Source organism: Aspergillus aculeatinus (genome assembly GCF_003184765.1).
Source record: "Aspergillus aculeatinus CBS 121060 unplaced genomic scaffold BO66scaffold_41, whole genome shotgun sequence".
Lineage (NCBI taxonomy): Eukaryota > Fungi > Ascomycota > Eurotiomycetes > Eurotiales > Aspergillaceae > Aspergillus > Aspergillus aculeatinus.
This window is the reverse complement of record NW_020291510.1, coordinates 48009-58853: the sequence shown is the minus strand read 5'-3', so window position 1 is coordinate 58853 and position 10845 is coordinate 48009. Positions and strand designations below refer to the sequence as shown.

The following is a 10845-nucleotide window of genomic DNA, read 5'->3' as shown; positions in this document are numbered from 1 at the left end:
CCCCTCCCCCCCAAAAGTCGAACCGGCAAATCCAATTAATTCCTTAATTAATCTCTCTCGACCCTCGAGACCCGAACCGACAGTTTCCGGTCCAACTCCTGCTGCTCCTCGGGCGTCGGGGTCAGGCCCATCGCCCCCTCCACCTGCGGCGTCACCCACAGGCCAATCGCCGCCCATGCCATGGCGCCGACGCCGAAGAGGGCCCGCGTCTTGGGGGAGAGGCTTTTGTACGAGCTAGAATGACACATCCAAGTTAGTCCAGAGCTAAGGAAAAAAAAAGGTTGAGTGGGAGGTAGGTATGGTAAGTACAGGGTGTGTACGCTTCTCCACGAAGGAATGGCAACGATCGTAGTTGTCCCAACACCGACAAGACGAAAGGTGAGGGAGGGTTAGAAAGGTAGCAGAACAAACCTCCAGAACGACATTGTGGCGCGGGAATTCCAGTAAGTAAGGAAAGTTAGTAGGAAGCTTGGAGAGCAAGCCTGGCGAAAGAGAGCGAGAGCAATTACTGCGCGGCAGTCGAGCAGGCCCTTCCGCAGATGACAATATACCGTGGATTCAATACGGAGCTTGATTCGGAGTGGGAAGGCAGACGGTAGACGGGTCTGGCCTGGCAGGAGGATCTTGCCCTCTTTTGGGTTGGAATTGCGCTAGGCTTTATTGGGCTTAGTGCTATAGTACCTACTCTTTCGTCGTAGCTATACGGACTCGGTACATAGCCACGTCGACGTTAACTACCGTTTTCATGACACTTTGGGATGCAGATTTCACTCTCTTATGGAGTTTTGAGGGTCGACTCAGTATAGAGCCGAGATTTTGTGCTGGATGGCTCTGTACGGAAGAGTCAACATAATTGGAATGAGCGGAGAGTCCTACCGAGGCAGTGCGACAGCACAATACACACAGCACTGATGTCGCGCGAGGTCTTATTGCCTCGACATCACTGACTGGCTCATGCACCAATGTTTATACGATCGGAACGAGCAGAAACCGGACTGTTCCATTTATCCAGTAGCCTCGCCTACTTTTCCTAGACCATGTAAAAGAACAAGCCGAAAATGACTAGTAGAGAGATAGAACCTAAAAGAATTTTGTAGGAAAGAGCAATGTGATACGCCGAATACATGTTGAGGAGGAGAGATAATGTAGACCATCACATATACACATATCACGTCGGGAAATCACAGATAAGATCATTCAATTAAAGCAAGCCAGATAGACAACATGCGATGGGGCGAGTGACAATGCAGCATCACGACAACCAGCGCGGATATCCGTTTAGAGAAGTACACAAGGAAACAAAAAAGAAAGAAAAAAAAAAATAGGAAAGCACATAAGAATTGAAGTACAGAGAAAAGTGGCTCATGAAATCTCTCTATTTCTTGCCATAGGCACGGTCGACATCAGCCTGGAAGCGATTGAGGATCTTCTTGCGCTGAAGCTTCTGAGCGGCAGTCATGTAGCCCTGTTCGAATCAGAGAATGTTAGTCATACCGCATAAATGTGCAAAAGTGTTTTGGTGTGCTTCTGCTTACGTTCTGAGGAGTCCACTCCTCGTCGGAGAGAATGACTCCGTTGATGATCTCAATACCCTTGAGACCGCCGGCCCGGCCAGCAGCCTGGAGCTGCTTGAGGACAATCGACTTCAACTTCTCATTGTGTGCCAGGGTCTCCAGGTTGTCGCCCTCGATACCATTATCCTTGGCGATCTTCTTCAAAGCGGGCTCAAGGGGTACGATGATGGCAACCGGCTTGTCTTGGTCCTGTGCGGCGTAGACACAAATGTTGCCCACCACAGGAGACGACCGGTAGACAGACTCGAGCTTCTCTAAAGCAATGTACTCGCCGTTGAGAGTCTTGACCAAGTTCTTCTTGCGGTCGATAATCTTGATGTGACCATATTTGTCGAACTCGCCAATATCGCCTGTCTTGAACCACCTGTCTTCGGTAAATGCTTCCTTCGTCTCGTCCTCGTTCTCCCAATAGCAGCTGCTAACACTGGGTCCGCGGATGTAGATCTCTCCCTGGGGCGGGTTGTTCTTGGCAAAGTAGCCGGCGTCGGGGAAGTCCACGAGCTTCATTTCGATCGAACCCGGAATTTCACCCAGAGCGTCCGGGTTCCAGGCCAGAGGATCGTTCAGGGCACCCATTGCCGACGTTTCAGTCAACCCGTAGCCGCTGATCATAGGAGCGATAGCCATGGACAGGAATTTCTGCGTATCTTTCGAGACGGGTCCACCGCCGTTCATCATGATGCGCAAGCGGCCACCGGTCGCTTCCTTGAGCTTGCGGAAAACGACAGCGTCGAGAATTCCAGCACCCATGTCCACACCAGGGAAGCCAGCAGTCATGAGGAAGTTCTTGGCGGACATGGCTCCCCAGAACATGCCCCTGACAAGGAAGTTGTTCTTGTTCAGGTTATTGAGAACACCCTTCTTAACCGACTCCCACACCGCGGGCACACCAACCAGAATCGTGGGCTTCAGTTCGCGAATGTCTCCCTTGCAATTACGCATAGAGGTGTCCGAAAGAGTGCGAGGGTTTCCGTAGCCCATAGTACCACCCCAGAATAGGCAAAGGTTCTCAAACATGAATTCGAGGATGTGGGCCTGAGGAAGATATGTCAAAAGCGAATCAGAGGGTCCGATGTAGGGTCCGACAATCGCGTGAATACCCGCACCTATCCTCTGGTCAGTTCTGCGGACATCAGGCAAGAAGCATAGATAGATTCGCGGACTCACATGCGGAGACAACGTTAGCCTGGGTCAAAGAGACACCCTTGGGAGGTCCGGTTGAACCGGAAGTGTACATGATACAGCACAGATCCTCGCGACTGGGAGGCACCGGGTCCACGGGGTTCTCCTCGCCTAGCTTGCGCAATTCCTCGATGCTGATAACATTCAGATAATCGAACTCCGACTTGAGCTTGTCCAGGTCTTCCTTCTTAACTTCCTGATCGGTGTTGTAGATGACATGCTTGATTGACTTCACATCCTTGAGGACGTGAGCCACCGAAGGGATGAGGCCAGGGTCACAGAAAATGGCGAGACTAGACGTTTGAACCAGGGAGTGCTTCAAGCCTTCCTCGCCCAGGGTGTCATACGCAGTAACAACCGTCAGCGACTGGGATGCGGCACCTGTAACAGGACAATCCAATCAGTAAGGGATCCATCAACAATAAGACGTTCATGCGCAACGAACCGTGTGACATGGCCAGCCAATGTGCACTGTCAAAACCGCCACAGTTAGCGTTTCCCATCACCCGGATGATATCACCACCAGCACCGTAAAGTTACACGCGTACCTTGTTGCGCCGTAGAGATGGATTTTATCCGGCTTCTCCAAGCCGAGTTTGCGCAAACCACTACCAAGCTCAAGCGCCAACTTCTCGTACTCGTTGAAGGTCAGGAAGGTATAACCGCTCATCTCGAAGTAGGTCCATTCCTTGTCGACCTCCTTTTCCACACCGTCCACGATCTTCTTCACCTTCTTCTTCTCCACATGGGTCTTGACAAGGCGACGGGTGCCGACAGCCTTCGAGTTTCCGTACAGCCTCGCGGAGCGACGGAAGATCTCGTAGGTGGTGCCGGCATCCTCGGCCGGTCGCTCGAGGAGCCCATCTTTCGCGATAGGCAGTCGACGAGGAATGGTCTCTCCTTCGACAGGTTCCACGCCGGGGACCTCCACCGAGAAAGGTGGTTTCTTGTACATGCGCGGTTGAATGCGCAGCTCCTTCAAGTTCGTCATGGCGACGGAGGGTTCAGCGCTCGGCGGGTCGGACTGAATAGAGGATCTGTAGAAAATAGAGGGAGGTCTCTCTGTCAGCGACGAGGTGGAATTTGGGTTCGATTTGGAGGGTGGTTCATGGAGAGGCAAACGCCATGAAAGAGGGGGAACCAGAGGAAGGCTGCGGATAGCACAAAGTCAAAGGTCGACTTACAGTAAGCAAGTTCCGCTATGGGTCGGTTCCACACCGAGAAAGCTTCAATTCCAAGAAGTTGCCGGTCTAAGGGAGGAAAGGGAGGTAGATGGGAAAACAAATTCCTGTTCAGATTCAGATTTAGGATCAGAGATAAGAATGTAAACAAAAAATTGGGGGAGAAGGCTGGGAATTGGGGAGAAGGAGAGGGACAGAGAATGAATGGGAGATGGGATGAGATGGGGAAGGGAAAAGAGAACAGAAGGGGAAAGAAAGGTCAGGATAGGTGAAGCTAGCTTAGCTACCTAGGTAGTAACTTAGTTGGTAGTAACGTAGTTAACTTACCGCAGAGGTCTCCCGCGCTGCCAGCCTGGACTGAATCTTGTCTCTCTTACTTAGTCCGGACAGTGCGTGCAGAATAATGAAGTCAGTTTATTGTGGCTGGGCGGGAAAATGGTCAAGCCCCCCCCCCCTCTTTGCTGGTCCTTATTCGCGGCTACTACTTGGGTATGACGGAACCCGACGGAGCGAATTGTTGGAATGGGGAATCGGCAAAAGAAAAGACAGAAAATTGGGATTGCCCCCATGGTACGGAGTACCGTCATTGTTATCATCTCTGGTCTCTAAGAGAAAGCACACACAACTTTTTTCTCATCGCCATGGCTCTCTCTCAGTCATTTACGAGATCTGTTCTGGAACCGAACAAATCATTCGACGCCACGGAAGAGCAAAAGAGAGTCAGGAGCTCAGAAAGTGCACGAGGTGCTACAACAGTTAGGTACAGTCCAGTCGCCAGCTAAATTCAACTTTGCAGGGTACAGACTGTACAGCAGTGCATAGTACATGTCTAGGCAGGATTGAAGGATTGCCGCGGTCCACAAGACTCCAGCAGTCCAGCCAGACTGTCAACTGTTCCAGGATACGAACTATGGAGTCATCCGCATATAATGGCGGATGTTATGACCTACAATGACGCCCCCATCGTCATTAAAGATCTGACAGGAAAGTCATCGAGCAATTTTTACCGACAGGGCCCATCTTAATCAACAGAACATGATTGTCGCCCGCCATTCGCATCTCTTAGGCTTCAGATCGCAAGTTCTAGCTTGGCACTGATTGTTTGAGGGTCCCTCTACTCCGTACTGAGTCTACTCACATGTCACTGGAGAAAAAATCTCGCGTGGGCCGAAGAATAGAATTCGATCACTGACATGACAGGGAAAAAGCAGCTTTCAGGGGATACTTGTGTAACTGGACGAGCATTAGTGCTGACGCCCACGGCCCGTCGGCTATAGTCGACTGTTTGGTCACGTAGACTGGAGAAGTTAAGTTAATGTCATGTCTTTGGCTTGTGCACCGCTTATGTAACTATCCTCCGCGATGTCCCCCCGCTATCTGCAAAACTTCATCCTTCGGGAGATGCCGAGGATTCACTGATATCAAGTGAAACACGCTCGTGCAGATCGGCTGCTGATTATTGCCAAATCGAAAGTGCGATATACTCCCTATCTTCCATCTCTGATTCCTGCTCGAAAAAGCAAAGCTAATCGAGACCCGTTTCTCTATAACTAGATTCCGTTGCATCGCCGATCTCCGAGCATTCCAGCCATTGGCGCAATTCATACTATAGCCCACCATTCTGTACCTCCGATTGTTTGGTAGGAATATAACCTTTGAAACAATGGAACGGATCACCAGTTTCCTGTCGTTACTTGGAGAAGAAGTAGAAGATGCCGAAGAGGGTATGTCCCGAACAATCCCATTTGCTTCGATCGCAGCCGCCAGTATATGCGTGCCGTATGCAACATAGAAGAAGAAGAAACAACCTTCATAGATCATCAACGCTGCAGCCATGCCATGTGAAGAGGGGAGACCCAGGGAGAGACCCAGGTTCCTACACATCTGCATGCACATAGCCAATCTAGCCAGCCCCCTTGTCATCTGCCTCAGCACCAGCTCTCTTAGAACCTGATTAATTGATCCAAACCGACTATGCACTACAGAAGCCTTCTACCTTTTCGCACAAGACATCCCATCCTCCAACTTAGGCTTCGTCGACTCGCGCGCCACGACCGTCGACCTCACAATCAACAACCAGGACTACACCATCCATCAATCGCCCACGTTACTCTCCTCGACCCGTGCAGGGGGCACAACAGGCGCAGGTTCGTCCACCACCTGCCGTCATGCATATCTATACCTAAACCCTTCATGCTAACATGGGTTCTTCTTCAAGTCCTCTGGAAAATCACCCCGCTCTTCTCCGAATGGCTATCCTCCGCGACCAACCCCCTCTGGACCCAATCCCTCCTCTCCGCCGCCTCCACCGTCGTCGAACTCGGCTGCGGCATCTCCGGGCTGAATGCCCTCACCCTTGCGCCCAAGGTCCACCACTACATCGCGACAGACCAGGAATACGTCCACCGGCTCTTCCGTCAAAACATCGAGACCAACCACCAGCCCTCAACCTCAACCAGATCCTCCAAGTCTCGTAAACAGCAGCAACAGCAGCAACAACAACAACAACAGCCCAAACGCAGCAAACCCAAACAGCAACAGCAACAACAACAATCAACATCCTCACCAAACATCACCTTCACCTCCCTGGATTGGGAAACCGACGTCGCAGGCTCGCTGAAGGCCAGCGTCGGATTGGAGAACCCTGACCCTGGTTCCGACGACGAGGAACAAGAAATCGATCGAGGCTTCGATCTCCTGGTATCCTGCGACTGTATCTACAACGATGCGCTCGTGGCGCCGTTCGTGCGCACGTGCGCCGACATCGGTCGGTTGAGGCCGGTGTATACCACAGATAGTTATGGGGCGAGGAGCCGAACGCCGACGATCTGCCTCATCGCGCAGCAGCAGCGGTCGCCGGAGGTGTTTGAGGCTTGGTTGCAGGAGACGTTGAAGGTGTTTCGCGTCTGGCGGGTCGGTGATGATGTGCTTGGGGAGGCGTTGAAGTCCGGGACGGGGTATTTGGTGCATCTTCTGCTTCTCAGGTGATTGAGATTTGGTGGGGGGTTGGGGGGGGATAAAGGGTGTAGTCGGTCGGTCGAGTTCAGATGAGGTTGGGAGATGCAAATGGAGAGTTTCCTGCGTGTCCTGCTTCCTCCGAATTGCTTCATCTTTCGACCGATCTATCATGACTGAATCGCGTGTATATGTGTCAAAAATCTGCGTGACGCGGCTTTGGAATCAAGGAATTCATATCTAATGATACTTTGTTTGGATGATCACACTGAAAAATCGATATCAGGAAAGCACGAACGCAGTCACCGTGCGCTATGGCATGGAACATGCGTTTGCTCGTTGAGGTGTTGCTCAACAATATGAAACTATTCATAAGCATCCATTATGTGCACGTGATCGGAATACGAAAGACAAGAAGGTAAGCTCAGATCGATTGAGACCCTCGGGGCCAGCCATATGAGGTAAGACATTATTACATTAAGTAAGAAACAACATGCAGAAGGCCACCCACATATACAAAGGAGGGAAAGGGTATGTGACGCAGAATCCCTCACGGCAGCAACCACCGCCGGAAACATGCTCAAAACTATGATGCAAGGCAATGAGGTGGAACATCTTGCGTCTTCAACTACCGCAATGCAACGATGATTAGTAAAATTATAAGACTGCTATTACTGTGTATCGGCCGTGTCTTTGGGGTCAGTGTTCTCTTTCTCATGCTCACGTGGACGAGGAAACTCGGCTTCGTCCTTGAAGGGGCGTTTATGGTCCGGGGAGGTTTGCATGGGAATCTCCATCGGACGAGGGGGGTTCGTATCTAACCGCTGCTCGCGGGGGTCGCTCTCCGGGTCGCGGTCAATGATGGATGAGATGGATTGTTTCGTCGAGCCGTTGAGGCGGGCTTGTAGTTGATGTTGATCTGGAACCGGGGGCATCGTCATTACTGGAGGTGCAGGCAACGTCCTATCTGTGGACTCGGTCTTCACTGGGATATCATGGCTTTCCTCCTCATCCGACGCAGAAGAATACTCAATGTCTTGTTGGTAGCCTTCATGGTCTGTGGGGCCGGACTCAAGCCGGCTCTCTTCCGTGGATGCGCGGTTGATATTTGCCACTGGAGGAAGAGGGGCGTTGGGGTCGTAAACCAGCCCGCATACTTCCAATGCCCGGGATTGACTGCCCAGGCTGCGGTCCTTGTGTTTCTTCGTCAAATGGCACATGAATCCATGGAGAGTCACAAAATCGGCCTTCCCACAGCCGGATACCGGGCAAGTCAAATACACCAGACTACCGTCTGAGGGACGCTTCCAGAGAGCCCTGCCAGAGGGATCATGCGCGGCGGGGCGCCCGTGTCGCTCTCCCCAGGCTTCGACATTCTTAATGGTATACTTCTGCTTTCGTCGGATCGAGGTAGCGCCGGTGGGATCATGGTGAATGTGCTGAGGCGCAGGTGGAGGTGGAGGAACGTGGGGTGCAGGTACTTGTGTCGGCGGTGGAGGGATGGGACGAGGCTCCGGGGGGCTTTGTTGCTTGAAAAATGCAAGGGTAGTGGCTGCATTGGTCTCCGACAACCGACGAGGCGGCGTCGGTCGAAGCGGCGGGGAGTCCATCCCAGCGTTATACCCGAGGCCCATGGATTCTCTTTTCAGGCGCTTTCGTTGCCTACGCAGTTCCTATTCCGTAGGCACATGCGGTATCATGTCAGATGGTGTTGTTTTGGAAGAATAATAAGACACAATTTTCACTTCTTTCTGCTGTTGTTCTTAACCATACCTCTTCTTCTGCTTCGGCATTCTCCGTCAACCTACGAAAGTCCTCGTCCTCTCGCTTGCGCATGGCGAGAAGATGGCTACGAGCCGCCATACGAGTCGCTTCTTCATGCTCCAGTTGTCTCAGGCGAGCTTCAATCTGGTCAATATGCGGATGATGAGCGGGCGGTGCTGGAGCGGAAACCGGAGCTGGCGGGACTGGTTCCTGCATAGGAGGAGGCGGCGGTGGTGGTGGAAAAGGACGAAATTGATGGTGACCGTGCATCAAATGCTCCGGGGGAATTGCTTGGCCCGGATTCATTGCGATTGGGTGGAAACGTGGGAGGCTCATAGTATTGACATGATGACCGAGTCCGCCGTTGATCCCATTCTCGTGCACTGGTGCCACGGGAGGCGCTGCAACTGTCATGGTGGAGGACTGGACGCTCAGTCAGACGATTAGTTATTTGCAATTACTTGTTGCTGGCATGCAGATGCAAAAGTTTGCTGGGAAGTTTGATGCAGCCGCGAAAGAGATGCGCGCCTCGGTGAACGCAAACGACAGTTGACCCGATTTCCGAAGTATATCCAAGGAGGGTTATCTCTTTGAAGAATGGGGAATACGTGACCCAGGAAGGAGGACGACAAGGGTGGTGGAAGGGAGGTGTGAGAGGGATCAGAGGGAGGGGGGTGTGGGGGGCAAGAGGAAAGGAGGGTAAGTAGGATTGAAGTAGATGTGAGATACCAGTCGCACGGCGGGTGATATGATGAAACTCAATGAGGGCAAGGGAAGCAGGGTGTCAAGGACTGACTCTACTTACTCTCTTTTACACTTGCAGCAATGATCAAAGCAATGTCAAAGGGCAGTAGAGTAAGTGTACAGTAAGTACTTGAGTACTACTGTACCAACCGAGAACAGAAAGGAAAAAACAAATTGCTAGCGCGATGCAGCTTGCCCGTTTTTCTCTCCAATTCTTTTTTTCCTTTCCACCTTCTGGGGATTTTCCCGTGAATTTTCCTCAGTGGGGGGTTTCGTTGTCACCCACTAGAGTTGCAAGACGATGCAAGTGGCAACGGTCAAGCAAGGAGAGTCGATGGCTTGGGGAAATCCAAGAGGAAGAACACGACCAAGGGTTGTCAACAATAGATCGAGGATGGAAAGGGTCCTAGGTTCTAACAAAGATGGAGATTGAACGAAGGTTCAAGCTCAGACAACATTGATTGAAAAGAAAACAACAAGCGCAAGAATAGAAGAGGATACAGAGTTGGAGAAATATTAATCAAAAGTAATAACAACAATAATAAATTAAACCAGTCAGCTGGGACAGCTCTAGTCAGGACGCTAGTAGCTAATAAAACTAGTCAAGAGTAGTCAGTGGTGACTAGACTAGACTAGAGCTGTGAACAAAAAAAAGCCAGTTTGATTTTACGGTCAGTTGGAAACAAACAAGTCCATGGATGAAGTCTGGGACTCTGGGACCTGCAACAGCACTAGTGAGGTCCCATGTCAGATCTAGTAATAATTGACAATATTGGCCATAGTTCTCCGCGTGATGTAGGACAAAAATGCACCACTCTTAAACTTCATTGGCATAACAGCAACACATAGTTCGGAGAATTTAACAGTTTGAAGAGACAGACTGGAGCTGTCAGGCGTGAAGTCTCTCTTTGGGAGATGACAGAGGCATTGGAAAGAGGGAGAGGAGAATTGGAACTTCATGGAGAATTGCCCTAAGACGCAATTGTCAAATTGGCAAAATGATTACACCTCCCCTTCTTTCCCGGTGCCAAAATCCTTCAGTGCCAAAACTCATTATGTGTTGTATTAGCCTGGACCCCCCTCTTCCCCCCCCTCTCTCCGAGCTGAGAAACCCACTACTGTCACACTAGTGACAAACACAAATCAACCCAGGATCCTATGAATGTATTCCGTAAAATCTTCTTATTCATCATCCACTTCCCTCTCCAAATCTAATCTTGGATCTGAGATGTATTCACCTTGATTGCTTAGCGTAAAGCAGACAAGCAGCACCAAAGAAAAAAGAAAATAGATGACGAAGAATCAGGAGCAAAGACCAGGGTTGATATGTGATGTGCCATTTCACAACAACTAGGGCACCCCGGGTGAAGTACCGAAAAACCACACAAGGTGGAATCGTAGAATTGAATGGGACCAAAAAATCAGGTACGCCCAACGGCAAAAGG

General features: G+C 51.0%; 4 protein-coding genes across 4 annotated transcripts; 1 reads left to right on the top strand and 3 right to left on the bottom strand.

Annotated features, from left to right (window-relative positions):
* Positions 1 to 47: 47 nt before the first annotated feature.
* On the bottom strand, positions 48 to 425 carry BO66DRAFT_473343 (uncharacterized protein; the record flags this gene model as incomplete). The annotated part of the gene is made up of 2 exons (XM_025653037.1): positions 48 to 234; positions 412 to 425. The coding sequence occupies 2 exons, from the start codon at positions 423 to 425 to the stop codon at positions 48 to 50; spliced, it is 201 nt and encodes a 66-aa protein (XP_025501324.1).
* Positions 426 to 990: 565 nt separating this feature from the next.
* faa4 (long-chain fatty acid-CoA ligase FAA1) lies at positions 991 to 4007 on the bottom strand. Its single transcript, XM_025642161.1, has 6 exons — positions 3941 to 4007; positions 3305 to 3793; positions 3202 to 3227; positions 2742 to 3137; positions 1536 to 2680; positions 991 to 1465 (listed from the first exon to the last, which is right to left on the bottom strand). The coding sequence occupies exons 2-6, from the start codon at positions 3745 to 3747 to the stop codon at positions 1376 to 1378; spliced, it is 2100 nt and encodes a 699-aa protein (XP_025501323.1). The 5' UTR covers positions 3748 to 3793; positions 3941 to 4007; the 3' UTR covers positions 991 to 1375.
* A 1593-nt stretch (positions 4008 to 5600) lies between these two features.
* Positions 5601 to 6925, top strand: BO66DRAFT_413456 (S-adenosylmethionine-dependent methyltransferase; the record flags this gene model as incomplete). The annotated part of the gene is made up of 3 exons (XM_025649417.1): positions 5601 to 5661; positions 5923 to 6084; positions 6156 to 6925. The coding sequence occupies 3 exons, from the start codon at positions 5601 to 5603 to the stop codon at positions 6923 to 6925; spliced, it is 993 nt and encodes a 330-aa protein (XP_025501322.1).
* Positions 6926 to 7563: 638 nt separating this feature from the next.
* BO66DRAFT_440961 (uncharacterized protein) lies at positions 7564 to 9070 on the bottom strand (the record flags this gene model as incomplete). Its single annotated transcript, XM_025651295.1, has 2 exons — positions 7564 to 8565; positions 8666 to 9070. 2 exons carry the CDS (start codon positions 9068 to 9070, stop codon positions 7564 to 7566), a joined length of 1407 nt encoding a protein of 468 aa, XP_025501321.1.
* Positions 9071 to 10845: the final 1775 nt, after the last annotated feature.

Excerpts from the sequence above, each read along its gene's own strand:
- faa4 (XM_025642161.1), bottom strand. The coding sequence starts at position 3,747 with ATGACGAACTTGAAGGAGCTGCGCATTCAACCGCGCATGTACAAGAAA. Across the intron at positions 2,681-2,741 it reads GGCTAACGTTGTCTCCGCAT|GTGCGGGTATTCACGCGATT; the intron begins GTGAGTCCGCGA and ends ACCAGAGGATAG. Across the intron at positions 1,466-1,535 it reads AGGAGTGGACTCCTCAGAAC|GGCTACATGACTGCCGCTCA; the intron begins GTAAGCAGAAGC and ends TGATTCGAACAG.